This window comes from Anguilla rostrata, chromosome 5 (genome assembly GCF_018555375.3).
Source record: "Anguilla rostrata isolate EN2019 chromosome 5, ASM1855537v3, whole genome shotgun sequence".
In the NCBI taxonomy this organism is placed as follows: Eukaryota; Metazoa; Chordata; class Actinopteri; order Anguilliformes; family Anguillidae; genus Anguilla; species Anguilla rostrata.
Window position 1 is genome coordinate 48388702 of NC_057937.1, and position 25221 is coordinate 48413922.

Here is a 25221-nt window from a genome sequence, read left to right on the forward strand (position 1 = left end):
TAGGACCTATGTTTTACCATAGAAAAACTGGGGAACATCAACATTGACTGAAATATACCCTCTCATTTGTCCTGCCAGGAATATCATTTATGCTAATTTAGAAAACTATACCAATAATGTATAATTAACAGGACAAAAACAAGACAGTACAGCACCCAGCATCACAACCCAAGCACTGATTTTCTCATCTCAAATTATTGATTCATCTCGATGTATTGCCCAATTAAATGTTCCATTGCGATTGCCCTCCCACAGATTTATGCCTGACAAATTCTCTTTCATAAGTCCAACTTGAGCACCTACCATATACTGCTGGTGTGCTCATTCTGACTTATGTGTACATCCTCATATTTGTGCGTCAAACGTTTCTTACTTGGTGTACAAAGTGGTTTGATAACAATTATTCAAAAGAGCAATATGCATTTTGTGCTCTTTGGAGAATGGCAGCATGCACAATCGATTGGAGAGAGCTGACAATGTCTGTTGAATGGCACTTGAAGTTTTATTTGCCACTCACTGTTCTGGTACTTCAGTGATGGCTGTTTCCTGGGCATCAGCACAAAGTAAAATGTCCAGTGTTAATCCAACTCTAACAGTGTTAGTTCAACACTTAACATATATCATTTTGGTTCCAGATTTTGGAGTGATGTAATGGAATGTTCCGCCTTGACTAGCCTATCAGATATAACCATTTGATCCAGATTCTTGATAGGAAAAATGGCAGTAATCTTAAGCAGGCAATCTGCAGCTAAGAAAACATAGTCGAGTTAAAATATGCATCTTATAAAATTCAATATTGAGAAGGACATTTTTGTGAAACATCAGCAGAATCCCAAACTAGCACATAACAAAGTTGCAATGTTGGTCTGATGTTCCAGTGAGGTTCTAATGCTCGTGCAGCAACAAGATCATGTTAAAACCTAGTATATGGCTGGACCTAACACACGATCCGGCCATCCAATGGTGTGACTTCATAACTCGGCCGACCAATGGTGCAACTTCATCACTCACTCAGTCACTCACTCAGTCAGTCACAGACATTTGCGTTTGTAGGGCTGGCCCTGCTGTTGCGGTCCAGCCAAAAATGTAAGAACTATGTGGTTTTACAATGTAACACCCACTGCAGTAGGATCATTCATGTATAATATATCAACCAGAACCACCAGATGCCAGAACACTGTGTACCTACCCTGGTTTCATGGTACTAATGGTACTGTTCATAATGACAGAAATGTTGATCTTCAAACACAACATGCACAATGAGCTCAGCAGACAGTAAAAACTCACCAGCAGAGTTGACTGTTATTAATATTGAGTTATCAGTAACTTACAACATGTCTGTAATTTAGTACAGAAAAAATACAAATGGATTAAAACTACAGTGCTTATGTTTTTAGGTTTTCATTTGGCTTTTCCTCAATATTTTTGATGTGTGTGCTTTAGATTATGTCATCTCTGACATATTAAAGTGATGCTATAGATGAATATATGTCTAGAATAATGAAAATCAAACTAATTAATCATGTGAATGGTGTAATAAGTTGTGAGAAGGCATGCCTTTTAACAGTCCATGGTCTTTGCCCTCTGTGATACCCTTCAGCACTTACTATGAAGCCCTGGTCTAAAAAAGAAGTAAATAAATAAATGAAAGGTGAACCCAAAGACAAAGGCAGGTGTTACATAATTCCCAGCTGCCCATGTTTCCAGAGCTAGAGCATGATGCTGAAGGTGAACTCTATAGCCCAGGAGAAGAGGCTTCTTCTCTTAACCTCCGCAAGAGTGGTCCTCCTGCAAATCCCCGCAAATCATCTGAGAAGCAATTCGTTTATCCATTTTCATTTTCTGTTACTAGTTACGAATGCAGACATCAGCATCCTGGCAGCACTGTTGCATCTAAAATCTATCTGTCACATATGTGTGCATTTACATTTAAAAAAGCAACACCATATTCAGAAAGTGTAAGTTACCTGCAAAACAGAGCTTATCCATTTAACTATCAATGCATATCTACTAATACAAGCCATGCAGTATTAGCAGATATACATTGATATTGTACTGAATCAGGTCAGTTTTGCAGCCAAATTATAATTTCTGTCAGTAGTGTTGCTATATTTTTGTAATCTATTCTGTGCAGTCTTAGTTGATTTTTCAGTAAATGGTTGTGACAGATTGGAAAATGAACCTGTGGGCTCATTTGAAATACGTTGCATTGTAATTGTTATGCTGCTTGTATTTTCACCTTGTAGTTTGTGTTCTCTTGTCCGTGCTCTCTTTGCACAAACAAATCCTTTTAAGCCCTCAATATGCAGTAAGGGTGAGCAGCAGAGGGGCTTCATTAGGGCTGACAGCCACCTTTCTTCCATATGCCCAGTAATAACAGCTGTGGCTCCTGTTAGCTGTCACTGCTGATTTTAGCAAGGCTAAACTGTTGATAAGCAACAGTTGGAAACTGTCCATCCTCTTCTAGAACCCTCTGTGCCCCTGCTCCATCCCTCCGTCCCAAAAAAATAAAAATAATTATCAAAAGAAAGGATGCGTTTGCATAGAATCATGATTTTGTTCTCTCTCGTGAAATGGTAATCCAAAGCTTTGGGGCTGTGCACAGAATGAAATTTCCGCGGTCTTAAGCAGGATTAAATTGCAGCCCCTCATCTGTCATGACGACAGCAGATTGCTGCAGATTTCTCTGTGCCTGCCGTAAAACTCACTTTCCGCCACTCTCGCCATGAGGACAAAGTCACAGGAGAAGTGTCCCCTCTGCCTTGGCAGAGGTGTGGATGGGGTCCATGAGGAGGGTGACTGAATCTGCGGGTTCAGACACACACATCAGACAGGAAAGGAATTATCAGGGATAGCTTAGGGAAGTGGCTAAGGCTTAATCTCAGTTAGTGAGGCTTAAGGTTTGCACTGTATGTTTGCATTCTACACAGAACATGCTGGCAATATGAGGGATTCCATCTAGGATACAATAGTATATAACACTTTATAATATACAAAAAATAATGGTGTAATTTTCCCAAAAAAATTGAAGTCTTTTCAGCTTAGTGAACAAGCCGCAGTTTCCTGGGTTCAAAGTCCATTTTTTGGCATTGTTCTGCACACAGCTGTTTCCCTAAAAGCCTCCAAAAAGCTTTCTGCTCCTGGAATATAATCATGAAACTGACATTTACCAATCAGTCGTACTGCCATCTGTATGCCATGCCTAAAGTACACGACTCACTAGAACAGGGATGCATTGACAACATATGAATCTCAGGCTTTTAAATGACTTCTACATGTACATCAACACAGCTCTGCTCTTACCCATTTATTAAATGATTTTATATATTACTGCAAAAACACAGAAAATAGTTATGTGCTGTGAATCTTATCTTTTCTAGTGAAATCATTAAGCAGTTAAGGTTATGAATGTGACTATGCACCCATTCTTTTAAAAATAGATCAACTTAGAATTAATATGAAAGATAAGCTTTTATGCATTAATATTGTAACACATGTCTGAAAAATATGTTCTAATGATGCCAATAATTACAATATAACTAAACACTAAGAAACTATGAAACACTTCAACAGACCAAAGCAGGTAAAATAATAGAAAATATATCTTTCAAAGTAATGAGTTTTCTGCCACATAGACAGGAATTGGCATTTGTGGTTTTGTATTTTCAATATTTCAAATTCAGACCTCTGCCTGGAAATACATCTCACATTGTGGGTAGCAAGGGAATAACCACACATAAATTAGATGCATTTATAATGTTAAGAGGAGCCATCTTCTTCTTAAATAACCAGCAAATCCTTTTTCAGGAAAACAACATCAACTAATGAATGAGGTCTCACTTCCAATAAACACGGAACAAACAAGATTAGATCTCTTCAATAAAGGAAGCACTATGCCCACAAAACATTCAAGCCTCTGCCCAAATCCATCACAGATATGTCATCTATTTGGAAACGTGCATATACAATCCTTCCACAGAAGTGAATGTGGAAGCTCCACATTGATCACTGCATGAATCTTTCAGTTTTAATGATGCGCATTCCCATAAAATGTTGGCGAGTCTGTCAGCTATACTTAGAAACATGTACGGGGAGATAAATTCTTTGCTCTTCTCATTAATTGTTAAACGGGCCCTGCACACAGCCTACAGCTGCCAGATTCGCTAAGATCTTTGTCATCTGACAAATGTTAATGGGGAAAAAGCTATTTGGTTTGTTTCATTCTGTTCCTTGATGATGCCTAGCATTTGTGTGTCCAAGACTGAGAGATTACGGTGCAGAGGCAAAGATTACATTGTGAAAGGACTCTCTGCAGCCCAGCAGTGTACAACAGGTCCACAAGAATTCCTGATCTAGACCCAGTCTCACTGCACCTCAATAGGAATGTGAGATGGGGTAGTGGACTGGCTGATACCTCGTCCCTTCACTGTACTGCACCAGATTAAAATGGCGTCACAGGTAATTGTAATGAGCTCCTGGCCAGTGAGAGGCCTAGATTATCCTATCTTGAGGGACAATCTCCTGCCTGCCTAACTTTCTGCTGAAGAGAACTAGTAGCACGCAGTGTCTGCGTCTTCCCTCTCAATTCACCACAGTCATTCAAAATGTCTGACTCATGCTCTGCATAATTGTTTGGAATTGAATTGCTTTGAATCCAGGCCAATGAGTTGCAGACATAGGGCTTGCTCTGGATATTATCCATGGTCTACACAATGCATCAAATTCTTGAAATTGCTTTTACAAACTTGAAAGAAATTACATTAAAAAAAGGTCTGTTGGAACAAATCTTATTGGACAAGTGTACCCCACCCCACAGACACACACATACATACACACCCACCTCACCTCTTTATGTCAAATATAGGTCCTGTAGCATACTTAAGAAATAATGAGTTTTTGTGTTACAAATCATACAAATGTGTAGTATATCTCTTTTAAGTCGCAAATCTTTGCTGTGTATGCATAACCTTATGAATAGCATAATAGTTTCAGGATTATTTAATGAAGAATAAATTGGAAAATCCATCATAAAGCATATAATAATAATACAGTCTTTGCTGACTAAGAATTTAATACAAACCATACAATGTATCACTGTTCTCTCAGGATATAACAGCAACAAGTTTGTAGTTTCACACAAACAATAGGAACTATTTAAAAGGTTCTTCAAATTCAACCTTAAACATCATGTTCTTCTCAGTTGGTATAGTTTTAAGGTGAAATTGTATTCACTCATAACAATTGCCATTTGTCACATCTCTGATTTGAAATTACACATTTTCTCATGACATATGTAGTTCTGTATTGAATGTCTGTGTATGAATAAAGCATGTATGGGTACAAAGACTTTAGTCTGTAATAGGAACGACATTAAGTCATGTGCAATAATTAGCACGGTTTAATTGAAAGCCATTGTGTTCCACAACAGGAGATAATAATTAGCGTGTGGTTTCATTTATTCTGAGTTGCTAGGAACACCGTGCAGATCTGACACTTCCAGGGCTGAACATGTCACAGAGGAATTTAATTAGCACCAGTCCATGGCAGCCGTTCTCCCAGGACCTAACTATAAGACTGCTCCTCAAAATAGAACATACTGTCAATACCACAGAATAACACAATAAAACCACCATGCTCTGTAGGATCTGGGGAACCTTTCGTTCTTAATCAGGAGTGCACTTTTGGATCAGAACTCATAATCTGACAAACCTTAACTGTGAATCCGTCTCTGACAGCCTGCCACACAGACACAAAAATACACAGGTGTGTGTGTGTGTGTGTGTGTGTGTGTGAGAGAGAGAGAGAGAGAGAGAGAGAGAAAGAGAGAGAGAGAGAGTGAGTAACCGTTTTTTTTATGGCTGCGCTGTGCAAACTGGTCAAGCAGCTCAATATTTTCAGAAACTTGTTATTACGTGACTTATTTGCATAACAGACACCAGACACCAACACGCTGTAGCTATGTTTTTCAGCCTTAAAAACAAAAATGTTTTTTTTTTTATTTTTCAAGTTGCAGCATGTTGTCCTTTCATACATTATAACGCAGCAGGATTCAGGGAGTTAGTTATGTTCCTTGCTCAAGAGCAATCTCACATAGATTTAAACCTGCAACCTCTTTATTATGTACTCAGCCAACAAGAATGCTTCAATTCCAGTGGAAAAATTCCAGTTTGGTTGTGGGATAATGTTATCACAAGAACATTCTTCAAATACAAGAAATATCCCAGTGGTGTTTTTTTCACTAAAAATAACATTCAAATGACTGCCTGCAAAGCAGACAAATATTTTGGGAATAGTTACCCTAACTTTTCTGGAATGTCCTGGGAACCAAAAATTTTCAGCTTGGGCTCCAGGCACCTTGCAACCACTGAGACAGAAAATTATGGACATGTTTATAATTCTGCTACAGAGATCCTCAGACCTGTCAGATTAAACGCTGCTCACATGGCACCAGGCCCTCATATCTGAGAGCATGTGCACATTGGCAATTGGTATCCTTTAGCTGGAGACACTTCAATTTTTTGAAGCAGGACCATATCCACTTCTTTTTTGTGGTTGCCTTTACTGAGGCAGACGAGACCTGTTAGACAACACAAGCCCCCATCGGTTGGCCGGGTCATCACTTGTGAGCGGTTATCGCTGGCTCACAGCAGTTCAGACATGGATGACGTTACGATCATTTGTTGTGACATTTTGGACCATTGTCAAACATCGATTCTCTAACAATTGGCCCTGATGCCATTTTCACATATTGAAAATAGACTCGGGGTGCATGAAATGATGTTTATTCAAGTTGTGTTCCTTAAAATGCCTTTTGTCACGGTTCATTTATAACAAAGAGAATTTGGTGTTTCCAAAGCCAGTTTGATGAATACACCTGTCCGTAGTTAAATACCACTTTGCAGGGTGGTCTCCCTGTTCATTAGTACTGAACCATTGCAGAACCTAATATGCTGTAGTGGAAAACACCATGGAAAGGTCAGAGAAAAAGGTTGTATGTAATCTCCACCCTCCTGCTTGCCCAAAGGGCACCTCTATTGATCTGATTCTTCCAATGTAACTCCAGGAAAAATATAAACAAAAATAGCCATAAATGTAGTCCTAAATGGGGCACATAGTACTGTAGTGTTGGCTTGTACTTAATTCTATGTAGTTCACCTTGTTCTTTGAAGTAACTGGCCGTATGCTAGCCAGCAAACATTCTAAAATCAGGTGAGAATAGTACAGTGAGCAGTGAGCAAATGCTTCCCATGTAATCCAAGAAGCAAGACATGCTTGACACTTCTCTTCCATTTGCTGTGCATTCTGCTAGAGGAAGAACAGTGAAATGTAAGTTACCTTTACTCCCCTGTTCCCAACAGGCAGTGTAGTAGCTGAACTAGGCTTACACTGCCAGCTTTCGCCACTGTACATGAAAACCCCTGCAACCTTAATATTAGTTCCTGAAACTGCTAACACTCCCCGCCACCTCCTTCCTCCCTGCTCATGTATTTCCAATGAAACTGTCTTCTCTCATAATATTTGAAAACAGCCTCTATGATCAATCCCATATTAAAATCGGGTGGCTATTAAAAGTACAGTGCATTTGTGTGGCAAAATTGATCCCAACAATGTCCTCTATAATCTTACAGACATCTTAAAAGCAGGCCAACTGGTGGTATAGAGACTAGACAACTGAACGTGCCACAATAATGTTACAGGATCAAAGCCCAGACAAAGGCACTCCTGTCATGCTCCATATACATTTTAGGCATTTAGCAGATCCATTTACCAAGAGCAACTCATACCGCTTGGATTCTTTATATAGAATCCACTTATACAGCTGGATGTTTACTGAAGCAAATCATGTTAAGTGCCTTTCTCAAAGGTATGTACTGTACACATTCAGAACTCGCATGGTCTGGATTCCATACCCCCTCATGGAGCCCATGTTGCTTTGTAGCTGCATTATAGCCGCTCCATTACTGTCAATGATGGTTTCTCCACATTGCTTTTGATATGAGAGCTCTCGGAGGTACGGTGCTAATAAATTAAATGTGTCTGGACAGACATACAGATCTTCCTTAAATGACTGGTATTATAAAATTTGGGTAAGTATACCCAATGCAGAAATCATTGCTGAAACTAAATTCAATTTCTGTGTCAATAAATTCCAGTAGGAGCCTCTGAGGCTAATCAGAGCTCCTGTGTTTCTAAGGTCATCTGACACAATGTCTGCTAACCACACAATCATGCTCTGAATACTGACAACCCCTGTGGGATCACAAGGCATTTCACAATGATAACTTTTTTTAACAACTTTGACAATGATCGCTCTGTGACATCAGCCAGTATTTTCCATGATGAACACCTAGCCTTAATTATTGCATGGCTGGGTAATCTGTAGGCTACCATTTGATGATTTCTTACTCGGAGAGTTTAAATAGGGTTCCGTAAAATGTCCAGCGTTAAATCAACTCTAACAGAGTATATATGGTCCTACTCTGGACCAGAGCAGGACCATATGTATGCTGTATGATTCTGCATGTGATTCTTGTTGCAAAGATTTTCTCAGCACATCTTCAAGGCCTATACCAGTCTAGGTTGCTCCTTGATTTATGCCTGCTCTTTGGAAGTGGAGAAATACTGCTCTAAGCTCCTGTATGCAGAGGTTTTACTTTGTTTCATTTAGGAAGCCTTCTACTGAAAGCAGCCAACACTAAAAACACAACTGACAAGGGATCTCTAGTTTAGGATGTACTAAAGAACAATAAACAGGTCAAGTATTTGACAGAACAAGACGTAAAACTTTGTTTATACCAGAGACTGTAAAAAAATATGGACAAAGCTACTGTGACGTCACCCATTGCCTCTCCGTGGGTCTGTAAAACACGTTTTGAAGCTCAATGGCGGGCGCGGCCATGTTCTCGATTTGGAGCCAAAACCATAGAGTTAAGCGGTCTTGTGATTTTTACAATGTGATTGACAGTCCGGTGCGGAAAAGCCCATCAACCTGAACGAACGATTGCAGAACGAACTTGAGGCTAGCTGACTGTCTGCCGTTATGTTTTAAAATATATGATCAAATGTTTACGGAGTTTAATTTCCATCCGTGACTGTACTGTGTCATGTAATCACGTTATATGTATGACATTAATAATACAATTATGTTCAGTTATCTTCAATTTATGTTTCTCGGCAAAACGAATATGCTTAGCTAGCATATCAGCTTGCCAGTGAGCTAGGTAAGCTATCCGTGGTTAGCTCACACATTAGCAATATGAACTACAGGGGAAGAACATCGACTGCACTGATGGTCAATCAATCAGAGATGTGTAGACTACTGGTGATTTGACTAGGCCAATTTTCATATAACTGTCTGGTAGACCTGCTGTTAACCAAGCAAGTTATCGTCGTAGGTTTTCGCCAGTCAGTTAATGAGCCATTAACTGCTACTACTCCATCGCCGTTTGTGGTGTTTACTTGCTGGGTGACGCTAGCTGACCGATCGTTCGCAAGTCACTTTTTACCGAATAAAAATTAACACTGTCAGCGGTGATTAACAAATCTACCAAGTATTTTAATAACTGATCTACAGGCGTGTAAATATGACAACGCACTTTGAAGAGCAAGTTTTCCACCTGTTGCATAAAGACAAAAATAATGTACATTGAATTTCTAATTATTATTATTTTCTTGCTAGCTTCTAGCTTTGTCACATTCGTGCAGCATAGCCCAGGTAGACATTTACGGAATGTACACGACTGACAAGCCGTCAAACACGTTTGACAGATGGAATATTTCCCGGTTAGGGTTAGCTAGCTAGTCAAATGGCTTGGTAGCCGAAGTTGCGAACTGTTTTAGCATAGGCTACTGGACTACCACATATAGCAAATAAGCGTTAGCTGATTACGCTTTCTGCCAACTAATTATTTGTTTAAGTGGGCTAAAGGAAATGGTAAAAATGACTCGGCTACCGCAAAACATCAGAGGAGGATTATTTTATGGTCGCCTAGTGCAGCTGTAAATAGCACACGCTATAATGAAACCACTACAAAATGGGATGCCTGCATTTTCTGACTTGGCACAGGTGGACCGTGGTCGGAGCCGCAATGTCAAGGCCAAGAAACGCCACCTCCCACCCCAGTGACCACAGATTGTAGCCCCTACTGTAGCTCAGTCCTCCGCAGTAATCCGGAAGTGACGCAAGCTGTACCTCATTGGTCCAGAACAAATATTGGCACTGTGCCCAAATAACGCAATAAATCATGAAATCGACCCATGGACACTCATAAGACGAATAAAATACACCTATTATGATTATTTGTTCTTGTGAGAAAAAATTATTGACTTTGTATTTTGATCGCATTTGTACCGTAGACTTACATGGAAACCGGATATGAAAACACCTATACTGGAGCCATCCGTAGTGGCGCTAGTGAGCAACCAGGAACTACAACACCAGGAAATGAGCTTCAAAAACGAAGTCTGGTTTTGGCCGCTTGGTTTATACGCAGCTTAAATCATTTATGTATAGTTTTTTTTCTGTTGTTGGTTTGGGCACTGTGTGTTTTACAATGAAAGGAACAAGGATCTCATTTTGAGGTATGAAGTCTCCATATGTGAAAAATAAAGCTTTTAAATACATATATAATTGCAACCATGTCTGTGAAGCTCAGAAAGTCAAAAGCGACGTCAAGCTAAACATGCATATGATAATATCAAAAAGAACAATCTCTTGATGTGCTGACCCTCTCGCTCTCCCTGGACGTAACTAGCTTTGAAGCAGTGAATTGCCTGTTGCCTTGGTGGCATTCAAGGTAGTTACAGACTGAAAGTGGATCCCTGCCCATAAGGAGGCTATGACCTTCCTTGTCTTTGCCTTGCACACAAGAGGGAAACATTCTACCTCAATGTCTTCTCCTTCAGTTCAATTCATAGATTCAGAAGGGAATCAGACCCCACAGCAGTTCTCTGTCTTTCTGGTCCCGGCTCCAAAACAAAAGCAATATGTCATCACACACCTGAGAGAAATGTGACGAATGAAATGTGTCTGTATGCTAGGAAAGCAAGCTGGAAGATGTGAATGCTTGGGTAGCACTTCGCTCAGAATTCAGAGAAACAAACACTTTCCATCAAATGGCATTGATTGTGAAACAACACTAAAGTTGACACCTCCAGAACACTGTTTTGAATAAGAAAGCAAATTGTTTCCTCCATGGCTAATGCTTTCTAATGGATCCTACTGACAAGAAAGGTTCAATAGATTTTCACCACTTTAACTATGAAGATTGAGATTGGAAATGTTCTTTTTTTAGGATTATAGCGCAGTTGTGCATGAAAATTTTCAACTTTTTTCTGTTCTTGTGATCTGTTAAGTCTATAGTGTTGGTGCTCTATAAGAACATGCCATGTTGTGTGGAGGAGTCTCGGAAGTGACTAAAAGTGAAGTGCATGTGTGATTGGAGTTAGTCATCAGCCAGAAGGAAATCACACTTGGAAGAATTTTACAGCATTTGTCCTGACACTCATTGCAGAAACAGGCACATTAAACTCAGAACAGCCATACATATAATAATAATGGAATAGTGACAATGAGAATAGTAATTATTACAATTTTTATCATTATGACTACAATTACTATCATTACAACTGCTACATATACTGCTTGTACAACTACTATTACAACTGCAACGGATATTGCCTGGCTTTACAGTTGCATATTATGTTACAATGCATGAGACATTTGGCTCATTAGAAATGAACAAGTGGCAAAGGCATTAAATTAGATTTAATCAACAACAAAGGTATAACCTAACCATGAAAAGGAAAGCCCTCCACTCTCATCCACTTCACTTGATGATTCAAAAACCCAGGTAGGAGACCAAGGTTCCGATGGGAAAGAAAGAATTTCTGTATAAAATAATTTGTCCCACCTATAATTACCATCTTTCATAATGGTCGAACGTGAGATTTTGACATCAGGATGTAGTCACCCGGAGCTATTGGATGATGGACATTTATCGTTGTCTGATGTTTCAATATTGTTGTCCTGTTTTTAATCAGTGTACATTCCCCTTCATCTATTCCTTCCATGTTGAACACTGGATAACATCTAGAGTTACATGTCAACGCTGTTTTAATTAAAGGGGCCACAGAATATTTATGTTAAAGTACAATATTAGTACTAGAATTTATACAAGTGACACAGTGTACAATATTACAATTTGAGTGCTGACCTTGAGTCTGAGTATTCTGTTAAAAGGCAACTCATTTAGCTTGTCCATGATTAACATTATAATGTCTCTTGACTGTTTCTTTTGAGAGCTGATGGAAGTCACAGTCTTTCCGACCGTAATAGCCCGCGAATAACATTATTAATATTGCATTTATGATAATAATGCCATGTCTGTATTTGAAAGTACACGGGGTAGCCCTGAAGTCCATAATAAAGTGACAGATAGCATCACTGTGGGTGGGACAAATGAATTTAGCAGCATTATGAGAGATTTTGGTGCGTAGGCTCTGGTGCAGCCGGGAGATCTGGATTCCTCTGTGCTCAGAGCAATAAAGATGTAAAGTGCTCTATTATGTGATGGATAAATGAATATTTCTCTGAGTTTCTCTGATCCAATTAAATGGCTGGAAAATTGATTTCTTAATATGTTGAAAAAAATCCCTGTCAGGCATGCTTCATCACAACATACTTTACAAACCAGCAATATCCTACTTCACAAAGCACGCTAATAATCAGTCAGGTATGATAACTGTGATCATGTACAATTTAAAGAATTAATTTCATACAAAAGAAGAGTTTTTTTCATATCAGCAGCAGGGAATAGTTATGTTACTATTCATCTTTCCTTAGGGAGGGGATTTTCTGTTTTCTCCTCAATTTTTGCTCACAGCCAATTCCCAAACCTATCAGGGCTTGCTTTTATCACACTCGATTTCATGACAGCCACCATCATCCTGTAGTGTGAAGACAAGTACTTGTTTCTCTGATGTTATCAAAGCCAGCCTCTTCTTTTTTTCACCTGGTCTACTGTGGGTAGTTACTAGGCAACATAACAAGCTCGGAGGAGAGTGCTATTTTGCTTATTGTAGGTACAGCTCACCTATTGCCAGTAAGTGTCACTGGAAATCAATGAGAGGGAGAGAACAGCCCAGTTGACTAACCCTCCTATGGGGATGATTCAGCAAGATACATTGGACTGGTCAGCTCTATACCAAAACTTTGTGCCTTTACTGGCTATGCCAACAGGACATCTGGAATAGGTACTTTTCTAGTTGCCTAATGTTTGGATCTTATTATTTATAGCATTTGTGTTGTGACGATAATACATTTCTTATCAGTTTATGTTTATGTGATGCTTAATACTGGATATTGCGTTTATAGCTAATTTTATTTCTCAGTTTTCTGAGACTTCAGTTTAGTTTACAGAAGCAATACATAAAATCAAGCTTTAAATTCCCAGCATTTCCTTTTTCATCTATTTATTATTGAGCATTGAATATATTGGTGGGCGGCACGGTGGTGCAGTGGGTAGCACTGTCGCCCCACAGCAAGAAGGTCGTTGTTTTCGATTCTTGGCTTGGGGCCTTTCTGTGTGGAGTTTGCATGTTCTCTCCCTGTCCGCGTGGGTTTCCTCCGGGTACTCTGATTTCCTCCCACAGTCCAAAGACATGCAGGTAGGCTAATTGGAGACTCTAAATTGCCCATACGTATGAGTGTGTGAGTGAATGGTGTGTGCCCTGTGATAGATTGGCGGCCCGTCCAGGGTGTATTCCTGCCTCTCGCCCAATGCACGCTGGGATAGGCTCCAGCACCCCCCGCAACCCTGCTCAGGATAAGCGGGTATAGATAATGGATGGATGGATGCATGGAATATATTGACATGTGGAAATGCTGCAACAGGCATAAAATTGCTTGTGATGAATTTGAGAATTTATTCATTATTTCTAGACCATATTGAGGTCTAGCTGATTACTCGCTCTTTATTAATGCTTGCTTATTATAAACAAAAGATTAACTGAGTAGTCATTTCTAAACATAATTATTAGTTCAGAAAGAATAATATATTTATTTTTAATCAGTTGTATGTAATTTATTTAGCATATAGGTGTAATTAATGGCAATCAAAGAGACTGTTTGCATTTTATGATGAAACGAGTCCTGCGGCATTTTAATTAAATATTTAACAAGGACTAATTATTTTGCTTATCCAAATCAAAGAACTTTCCAACTTTCCTTGGAGCTGACAAAATGTCATAATTATTACTAAAAAGATAAATATATTATTCATCTTTGAACTGCTTTTGTGTAATAGGTCATCTAGCAGCAGTCTCATCAATATACATTTTAATACAATCAAATAGCCATGCTAATTGAAATGATAACAGCTATAGAAACTATATAAAACATAACATACTGCTAAATCCAAGCTCTTTACCAAACTGCACATTGAACGTGCTGCTGAGTAAACTCTGAAAATTAGCATTTCAGCTTCTAAAGCCGTCTGCTGCTGAATGTCTAAGAAAGAGAGAAAAAAAGGTGCTTATGAAATTCAGTAGTAAGTTACTGAGCACCTGTAGCTTTGTAACCATCATAAGTGGAAATTAACATGTGCAGCATCTTATTGAAGAATGATCCAAAGTCGGTCATGTGGAGAGAAAATGGGATTTTTGGAAGTGACACACATTATTTAAAGGTACATGCTCACTTGTTGACAGTATCCTCTCTTATCTTGTCTCTTTCAGGTACAGAATGTGGCCTTGTGTAGGAATGTGTGACAGAGGTATTTGTTCCTGTAATTCAAGCCTTATCTAAAGCAGGAGGAAAGCTTGAAAACAAGCCACCAAATTTTCTGTCAAGGATAACAAGCAGTTCTCAGTTTCTACCAGTGTTTGGGGTAAAAGAATTCAAAGAGCCAATAAGCACCTGACAATACAGGCTGCAAAGGATTATGCCCATATAGCCAACAGCGATACCAGGATATAACTGCAACAGTGCGTCCCCGGTCTCCCTCTCTCTGTAAGGATGGATGACCCATACCAAAACAACGTGTACCAGCAAGGCACTGACATAGCTGGAGACAACACCTACTCCACCTTCGGGGAAGGGGGGCAGGACAGTTACGGCTACCAGACAGACTACCCCCCCCAGGAAGAGGACGCGGCCAGCGATGCCACCGAAGGCCATGACGAGGAAGACCAAATGTACGAGGGGGAGTACCAGGGCATCCCCCACCCTGACGAGATCAAGGCCGCCAGGAGGGCGGCGCAGGCTGCAGCCAGGGAAAAGGCCCGGGCCGCCGCCACCGGCGTCCGGGAGGACGAGGAGCTGGCCGACCAGTACGAGGGCATCATGGAGGACTGTGGCCACGGCCGCTTCCAGTGGACCCTGTTCGCGGTGATCGGGCTGGCGCTCATGGCTGACGGCGTGGAGTGCTACGTGGTGGGATTCGTGCTGCCCAGCGCCGAGAAGGACATGTGCTTTTCCAATGCGAAAAAAGGCATGCTGGGTAAGTCGTGAGTAAATTTAAACCAAATGTTGGTCGCCGTTTTCACTGTGCTCTCTAGCACCTGAGAATGTCCTTCGCCATTTTCACTGCGCTCTGTAGCTCCAGGGAATGTCTAATGGTTAATGGTTTGCGTGGAGTGTTGCTTCAGGTGTGTCAAAGGCACATGGAACAAACCATTAGTCAAAGGTCAGTTTTCATCTTTTCATGGAGACTTACACTCTATCGAAACATTTACCCGACAAATGTATATTTGTAATATTATGTTGTTTCACTTGAGACCTGTACACAGTCAAGCACTTATTTGTATAACTCGATATGCAGATACAGAGCTACAAAAAGATACACTTTATAAAGAACATGGCAATAAGAAAATTGGATAAGTGACAAACTAGGGCCCAGAGCTTAACAGGACATATGACCCAGACAATTACATGCATGCAATATGCCATTTCCAAACCCATTATCTTCATCTTTGTCAGTGCTTTTCTAGGCTTCATTAATTTGACCTTTTAAGCAGATCAAATTCTCTAATGATGTGAAAAAGGATTAGGTTGAGACAAAGAAAAATGATAGTATCTGTGTCTTCTTCAATTGAATTGACTAAGGAAAGCTGTAATTAAGGTATGTGAGTAAGCAAAGTGTGAATAAAACAAATCAAAAACAAAACAAACCTATTTATAGCACATCAACTTTACGCTATTTTCCATAAATGCTAGTTCTGCCACTGCATACTCATGTATTTTTTCCCAAGTAAAGAAAGCTATCAAATGAAACGGTTGAGAAAGACATAGCTGCTCCCAGAAAGAAAGTTTTGCCCAGTGGGTACTTGAGCAAGCCTGTAAATGAAAAATGTGCCCGGGCAAATTAGTTAATGGCGCGATCGATGGCACAATTAATCTGGCTGCCTTGCTCGTTCCACTTCTCATCAATATATTCCTGCTTAGTAAGGTGGGTGGGGGGGATTGATGACTAAACCTGAAGGGGTTTTGTAGCTTAATGGCGGCTGCCGCATGCTGCTAATCAAGGAGAGTGTGAGCACTCAGCAGTCCAACTTTTCATGGCGTGGGTGAGAGCAGCCCAGGGAGACCTCTGGTTTTCTTGTTTTTTTCTTAGTTGTGATGGGGACACCTGCATTTTTTTTTGAATGGTCTCTCTGGCTAGGAAAGGATCTTGCTTCAAAAAATCATGCTTACAAATAATTATTTGAAAAATGTTCTCTCTCACTCACTACACTTTTCGTGTAACATTGCTTGTGGTATCCTATCCACTGCATTCATTTCACGTACAAGCACCAACGGTAAAAGAAAAATACTTCTATTCAAAGCAAACCGTTGTTGATGTTTTTGAGGCTTCAGCACTCATTTCAACATTAGTTGTCGTTGACGGATAGTTTCGTTATTGTTAAATACAGATTTAGCTACTGCCACTCTGCTGCACAACTCAAAAGGAAATGCTAAATATTTAAGGGCCAAGAGTCTCAGGGAAATTTTTACTATGAGTAAAAAGGCTAACAGGCCACCACTCTCATTCGAAGAGAAATAGCGCAAGAGTTGTTTTCCCTCTTTTCTTGCTTTTTGGAGGCTTCGCTGAATTTCGTCTCAGCAGGTGGCTTTGAAATCGATTGTCTCACTCCTGACCTTGCGTTCAGGAAACGTAAACCCGCTGCTCCACTTCCACTTGTCACACATCCAGATCAGCTTTTACAGAAAATGCTGTACGGCACTTAATTACTGTACATGGGCTCTCAGCCACAGACCTGAGCTATGCCTCTCACTCTCAAGAATTTAACTTTGAACAATAAGACCACTGCTCCCTGTAATGTAATGGAATAAACATTATAAATGTCTCCAAAACAAAAGTTTTCTGACTACAAGTCAAAGCTTCAAATCTGAAAATGTTGGCAGGCTATATATATCGACGCCATGTTTAACGATGAATCACAGCACAAATAAACCATTGAATCATCATGGCTGTAGTCACATAGTTGTGTTGGTCAAATGAATTACTTATGGGTACTTTTAAAACTTTTTTTTACAATTGATGTGATTTTTTTATACCTTTTAATTACAGTACTTATTGTTTATTTGTTCTTTTCTGTTCTTCTCACATATTATGGGAGAAGTGTAACTGGAGGTTGAAATCACAAGGTTAATTTTTTTTTAAAATAATGACATTATTGCTTTTGTCCTGAACTGTAAATATATATTTTAGTCATTCTTTTATTTATTCATTTTTTTAAATGTCTCAGCCCTACAAGAAATGCATGCTCATTTTTAAATAAATAACATTTATAAAACTGACAAATCACTCAAAGGCATTGTTTTTACATTTGGAATTTTTTGGATTCTGTTCCTTACTGTAAGCTCCAAACAACGATACTGAAGGAGTCATCAAAAAACTGGTCTGCCCATTTTTGATCTTGGGTTTTTTTATTAACTGAAAGTTCTCATCCAGGTCTGTGTACTGTGAATGTCTCATAACCTGACAGCATAGTTTGTTTAAAACTGTGGGTACCAAGACCATAACACCCCGTTTGTAAATGGGAAAATGTTTTATTTGTCCTAACAACTCTTTGTAAATTAAAAGGTTTTGAATGACAATCTTATTAGAGAGAATAAAAGCTTCAGACTCTGCCCTTGTTGCACCCTAAATGTATTTCATGTCAGTTTAGCTGCTTGTTGCAATCACATTTATTCGCTCAGTAAATTGTACCTGTCCAATCACAGAAGTGGCAGCCTCACTATGTTGGCAGGGGGATCGGGGCTGGTTTCCATATGCTCCCCCATTCGCGGGAAGTCCTCTCCTTTTTTCTTGACAGTCCTATGCTCCGCCCCTCTGATGTCAGCATTGTCTGTAGAGACATTGCAAAGAGAAGGGCTTCAGAGAGAAGTAGCCAGGCGGGTGATACAATGTCTGATGTCTGTATTTATCTCCTGTGATAAGCAATCCAAAAGGTTTACTCGTAAGAAAGAACAAGGCATGCGCGCACACACACATTACAGCATGTTGCGCACAAGCCTTGCGTAAACATGCAAGCAAACAGCAAAGTGAAGTTCAGTCCTGACTGCAAATGTAGATGCCAATTACACAGAACAGCCATGCTATTACGTACTTCTCATCGTAAGGCAGAAAGCTTAAGAGCCACAAATCCTGACGATGATTTAATGAGTCACAAAGAATGGCATCGCCTTCAATAATATGCAACCTCTTTTACAGAAGCCACGGTAAACTGTAAGTGCAATACTGGCTAGTAAAAGGGCAGACCTTATTAGTGGAGTAATCCAGAGAGAGGTTCGCACCATGGCCACATGTGCCTGTTAAGCTGCTTATCCATGCTGTAATTAGGGCCGTGTAGTAAAAACAAACAGGATGGGAGATAGGGTCCACGGAAATCACAGCAAACCCCTGGTGTTTTGCTGGCAAGAAGACTGGCACAAAGGCCTGTGGGCTCTTTTTAGTCATAAAGCACTTTCAGTTTGCTTTATACCTAACCAAACTTAAATTGAAATTGTTTTCATTGTATGGCTAGTTACGCAGCATTCAACATTTTATCGGGGTAAATTCCACAAATTTCACTAAATTCATAATACAAAGTACTCTGACTAGAGTCAGCCATTCTTTGAAGAGGAATTATTGGAGATCACAAGTCTTTAGTCAGAAGCCTTCACAACATAACATCTACTATTGTAGCAAAAAATTTTTAATTCCATTTTAAAGAGTGGTCACTAAAAGACCATTTTCAGCCTTAACCTCAACCAAAATATCAGTCCTAGCAATGCACTGAATATAAAAAAGATAAGACAAACTCTTATTAAATACAGCTAACTCCATTGTTTAAAAAAACTCATTACCTGTAGTTTAAAATTCTGTGCATGCACTTTATAAGCAATCTCCCTATTGAATGCAAAATAGTACAATATCCAATTTAATATTCTTGTGTGAAACTGTGAAAGTTTTTGCTCATTTGCCTGTAATTCTTTTCAAATGCCAAGAGGAAACCTCTGTGTTAGATCCTTCACCTTCTCTTGGGAGTATTGAGGCACATTGCTTTCACTTTCATGGGTAAATGTCAATGGAAATTCTCTGCATATAAACAGCTCAATCTGAGAATATCATGAATAAAGATTTTCTTTCAATTCCCTGACACACGGGGTGAGAGAACCCCCTAGTGGAGACAAGCTTGAAATGCGACGATGTCCCATTACACAAATAACTACATGAGTATATTATGCTTAAGAAAATAGCATTAAACATTCCCATTCAGTCATCAGGAATTCACTGTTCGAGCTGTGTAGTTTTTTTTTTTTTTTTTTAATGTGGGACCATTATATTTATTTTTATTTAGGTAATTGAATCAGTATTGCAAGAATGATGCAATAAGAAAAACTCTTCACTGGGATTATACGCAACAGAATGAATGTCATATATTACATTCAACACATCACATTAATAGAACAGACACCTTAATCAGAGCGACTTCCAGTGTGGGAGAACGTGAGAAATGTATGGGATCTATACAGAACGGGAACAAAGGATGAACTGCACCAAGTGCATTTAATACTGAATAATATAGAGGTATGTACATGGCCTCTGTCATGCCAATAGTGCTCTTGTTCAGTGCTCTGACAGGCCTTTTTCTCTATTGCAGGTTTGATAGTGTATGTCGGAATGATGGTGGGGGCATTTGTGTGGGGCGGTCTGGCAGACAAGATTGGACGTCGGCAGTGTCTGGTCACTGCACTGGGCATCCACTGTGTCTTTGCCTTCCTCTCCTCCTTCGCTCAGGGCTATGGCTTCTTCCTCTTCTTCAGACTCTGTTCTGGCTTTGGGTGAGAGAACAGAATCACATTCCCTTGGGCTTTCAGGCTATTAGAAAATATAATAGGGACATACGTTTTGTATGGCAAGTCTGGAGCACTGATGCCTATGTAAGACCATACATGCTCTTGAGCTACAACTGGTCAACACAGTAGTGTACTCTCATGGCATGGTAAATACAGCTTCTACCCAATAGAAGCTTAGTTCCATGAAAGTACAAGCTGCTTTTCTTGCAAGGTTAAAGCAAACGTAGCACGCATTCTCCAGGAAAAAAAGTACAGTATAGTCAGATCCCAACAGACATTCCATACTGTAATAGCCCTTCCATTGGCCAGCTACAAATGTCTCCCCATTTGTAAATGGTAAAATGAAAATGAAACGGACACTCTATATCCATTGAATCCCTCACTGTGTGAGCTCAGTACTCATCAAATCTACTTGGAAATGATTACCATGCAGTTCCAGTAGCATCCATATCAGACATGATACACTATTGGAGCTCTGCCAAGTCAGCATGCATGTGATATTCCCTGTTGAATGTGCCTGTGTGAAGCAGAACATTTGTTGTGACTGTGTGTTCTTCTCAGCATTGGAGGCTCTGTTCCCATCGTCTACACCTACTATGCGGAGTTCCTCACCATGGACAAGAGGGGCGAGCACCTGAGCTGGCTGTGCATGTTCTGGATGATGGGAGGACTTTATGCTTCATTCACTGCCTGGGGCATCATCCCACACTATGGTATACTGCAGATATTTCTTACAGTGGTTACCCACTGATACTAATCATACTGTCAGGCCTGCTTATTTGATCCCCTCGGTGAGTAACTGCGTTGTGTCTCTCAGGCTGGGGCTTCAGTATGGGCAGCGAGTTCCAGTTCCACAGTTGGCGAGTGTTTGTGCTGGTCTGCGCTCTGCCAGCCATTGGATCCCTAGTGGGCCTGATGTTCATGCCCGAAAGTCCTCGCTTCCTCTTGGAGGTACAGTGAGAGTCTTGCTGGTGGGATTATTTACTGAGAAACAGAAATGTTCTCATGCCATCAGTGCTCTTATTACAGTCTGGATTACAGGAAAATCACACTTCATTTAATTTCCCTTATTGATGTCTATTGAACTTCATTCTGATTTTTCATTGACTCTTTCTGTATCCATATTAATGTACATATTCATTTTTTCAGAATGCAAAACATGATGAAGCCTGGATGATTCTGAAGCAGGTGCATGACACTAACTGGAGGGCAAAGGGAGAGCCAGAGAGAGTATTCACAGTGAGTAAACCAATGATGTATCTTATTGGCTTCACAGCTGTGCCTTACTATACATTCCCCTCAGCAGCATTATAATGTTTAACAAAGCTACAATGACTCCATCTCCAAGCCTTTTGAACTGAGACTAAAATGATAGAAAATCATCAGAATGGGGGCTCCTACATTGGTTCATCCATTCTTCTGGATCAAATGTGGACCCTGCTGGATGATGCAAAATTGGGTACACATCTTTCCATGGAAAGAGGGTTTTATTTGGCATGGTAGTGCATGACTAATAGAGGCTCAATAGCAGCTCAACTGAACAGCCAGTTACTGAAACATGTCTGCACCAGTACTCAATACCCTCGACCAGACAGAGGATGTTACTGTGATGGGCTGGGGCTAGAGATACGATTAGGCATGCCAAATTGTGGTGACATTTAGGTAAAAATAAAAACTGTTTCTCTAAAAATGTCGACTATCATTTTTTCTGTACTCAGGTCTCCCAAATAAAAACACCAAAGCAGGAGGATGAGTTCATTGAGATTCAAAGCTCCACAGGAACTGCTTTTCAGCGGTGGATGGTCAGGACAATGACTTTGGTCAAGCAGGTATGTTAGGGATCTCAAAACAGGCAAAGGAAGGATATTAAAGCTCATGGCAACAATAATGTGCTTGTGTGTGTAACACCGTGATATCATCTCCCATGCAGGTGATGCAGAATGTAATGTCCCTGGCCTCGCCTGACCTGCGTCTCACCGGTCTATTTATGGCCATCATATGGTTTACAATGGCCTTCAGGTAAATGTGGGATACCACCACCAGTGGTATAACCAAACAAATTGATTTTCTGCAGCTGTACTTCCGTAACGTCCATGATGAAGTTATGGAAAAGTTAAAAATGTTCACTCCATGAAGATAATAGGGTGGTGTAAGATACTCTTCTCACCCCAGTTGATCACACACCAGGGCAAAGCCTATAGTCTGCTAGTCAGTCTCGAATTGCACCCCAGAACAAAAATGGCTAGCCTCACTCCAGGTGATAACACACAATAGAACACCTTTTAATTTACTGCAAGCCATGCCTAAATAAAAATGCCTGGAGGAACAGGGAAGACGCACTTAACCGCTTCACTTAAACATATTATATTATTACAGAAGGCCATATACCAGGGTTAAATGTAAACATACACATTTAAATAAAATGCAAACTTATGACATGGTTCTGCTGACTGCTTTGTGTTTCAGTTACTACGGACTTTCAGTGTGGTTCCCCGACATGATAAAATACCTGCAGTATGAAGAGTACGAGTCAAAGGTGAAACTCTTCCACAGAGAGAAGGTGGAGAACTTCCACTTTAACTTCTCTTTGGAGAACCAGGTCCACAAGGAGGGGGAGTACATCAATGACAAGTATGGGACACTAACTCATTAAATACTTTACTCATAAGACCTAAGATGTTGTCAGTAAAACAAGTGCCATTTTTGAGACATTGAGACAGTCATGATCAAGACTTCTTTCCTTTTTATATGGTGCTCTAAAATACAGGTATATTGCTCACCTACTGACTCTATAATATGCATTATCTATCTTATAAATGATAACTGTTCATTATCTTTAGTTAATTATCAGAAAAAGAAACTTAAACCATTTTTGGTGACTAAAACGTATAGCCCTTAACTTACAAAAAATCATTTGTGAATTTAATTTGATATTAAAACAATTGATCAGATGTGAATTAATGCATTAGAAATACTTTTAAACTAACATCCATGGAATGTTCAATAGAAAGTGCAGACATATAGCAGATATACAGATCATGTGTTATAAATAATCCCGTTTTATTTTATTCATATGAATTCTGTATATATGTAAAGCTTTTTACAAACAGCCAAGGATTTCTGTTCTGTATTTCATCACCAGGTTCATCAACATAGAGATTAAATCTGTCAAGTTTGAGGATTCACTATTTGAAAATTGTTACTTTGAGGACATCAGCTCGACTCAGACTTTCTTTGAGAACTGCACTATCAAAAACACTGTCTTCTACAACACAGGTAGGACATACTGGAGGTTCCAAAGCTATCTGTGGTTCTTTGTCCAGCAACAATTGTAACAAAATGTAATTTATACTGTTGTGTTTGCACATTATTCTTTCTTTAAAAAAGTGTTCTCATGAAACTTACAGACTTGTGGGAGGAGAAGTTCATTGACTGTATACTGGACAATGCCACATTCCTGCATTCCAAGAAGGGCTGTCACCTAAACTTTCAAGAGGAAAATGATATCCTGATATACCTAGTCAGTTTCCTGGGGAGTCTGGCTGTGTTGCCAGGTAACATCATATCAGCCCTTTTCATGGACAAAATTGGAAGGATACATATAATTGGTGAGTGAAAAAGTTCAGAACGTTCTATCATTATTTCTGCCATGGAACATTTGGTGCAATGGCTAGAGAAATGGCCTTGTAGCTGCAAGCTTGTGGGTTTAATTTCCAGGCCAGTGACGGCCATTGTACCATCACTCCTTCGAGAACCCAATTTGTTTCAGAAAGCCTTTAGGAATATTTCCCTGATATGACGGAGAACTAATTCTGTTTGTAATTCTCCGCCCCAAAGTTCGCTGTAGGCCTCGGCTTAGAGGAAGCGAGGGAAACGCGCGTCTTTTAAGAAGCGTATATAGGCTACTGTAAATGCGCCATCCCATGTCCGTTTCATGTTTGTTTGTTTGTTTGTTTGTTTGGTTTGTAAAATTGTCTGGGATATTATCAGTATAGGCTACATCAAACTAAATAAAATCCTAAAAAGGCATTTTAACGGGTGCACACGTTCATTTGTTTTTTTCCCAGTACGCTATGTTAATGTCCGGTTATATCATACCACATCACAAACTTTCTGTAGTAAGGAAATCCCGGTTATACTCACAGTGAACCGTTTCTGCAGAATTCTGGCAAAGGAGTGTGTTGCACTGATCATGGTGGTTTTATGCCTTGTGGGTAGTGTAGTTTATTGCAGAGGGCGAATTGGTTTGAATGTTGTTGTGTATGTAATTGTGATGTATAAGTTGTGAGGTAAAACGTGTGTGTTTTTGTATTTCATGTTTTATATGTGGGAAAGCAAATCACACTTTTTTATTATTTCTGTTTAGTTAATTGATTTTAATAGGAGGAATGGTATGGTCTGAGGGAGGTAAACATATTTCAGGCCTATATTCGGAGCAGTGGGTTAGAGCTTGTGGTTGAGTGAAGAGCCTGTTCAATCCTACCAAAGGAAACGTTTGGGGAGTGATTGCCTGGTTTTTTATTTGCGTATTTAGTTTTATCATTATTATTTTTTTTAATTTTTTTTATTTTTTTGCACTTTAATAAAATAATTTTCACCGTTCACCCTAGTCCTGTTTTAGCCCCTTGTTTGAATGCTTGCCATCCTAACACCTGCACACAGCTTTAAGTATCATTTCATTGCACAAAATGATGAGACTGCACACTAAATGCTCCTGAGTAGTGTGAATTTATTAACACCAGAAAGAACCAGATTTCAGCTGTCTGATGAAGAACCATTTGGCTCTGGTGTTACTGGGGTTCATATGCTGTGTGCGGACTCCTTCTTTGTACTCAGCCCATTTTTCTGTTCAGCACCTGTCTGAGTTGTTGGATGTG

At 39.7% G+C, this 25221-nt stretch overlaps 1 protein-coding gene and 1 long non-coding RNA gene across 3 annotated transcripts in view; one reads left to right on the plus strand and one right to left on the minus strand.

The window, feature by feature from the left end:
* LOC135255504 (synaptic vesicle glycoprotein 2B-like) overlaps positions 1 to 25221 on the plus strand; it is a 30016-nt gene that overhangs the window by 3512 nt on the left and 1283 nt on the right. The window contains exons 2-11 of the mRNA XM_064336757.1: positions 14737 to 15500; positions 20149 to 20329; positions 20906 to 21057; positions 21162 to 21295; positions 21494 to 21583; positions 22063 to 22173; positions 22275 to 22363; positions 22811 to 22975; positions 23487 to 23620; positions 23752 to 23952. Coding sequence (XP_064192827.1) covers positions 15017 to 15500; positions 20149 to 20329; positions 20906 to 21057; positions 21162 to 21295; positions 21494 to 21583; positions 22063 to 22173; positions 22275 to 22363; positions 22811 to 22975; positions 23487 to 23620; positions 23752 to 23952 — 1741 coding nt within the window. The 5' untranslated portion in view covers positions 14737 to 15016. The remainder of the gene's footprint in view (positions 1 to 14736; positions 15501 to 20148; positions 20330 to 20905; positions 21058 to 21161; positions 21296 to 21493; positions 21584 to 22062; positions 22174 to 22274; positions 22364 to 22810; positions 22976 to 23486; positions 23621 to 23751; positions 23953 to 25221) is intronic.
* LOC135255505 (uncharacterized) lies at positions 1537 to 24562 on the minus strand. 2 transcript variants are annotated; one of them, XR_010330178.1, is made up of 4 exons: positions 24488 to 24562; positions 20084 to 20323; positions 18213 to 18351; positions 1537 to 2805 (listed from the first exon to the last, which is right to left on the minus strand). It is a non-coding gene; the product is annotated as an uncharacterized LOC135255505 (long non-coding RNA). The 2 variants fall into 2 exon arrangements; XR_010330177.1 differs by lacking the exon at positions 1537 to 2805 and having other exon boundaries at positions 17786 to 18351.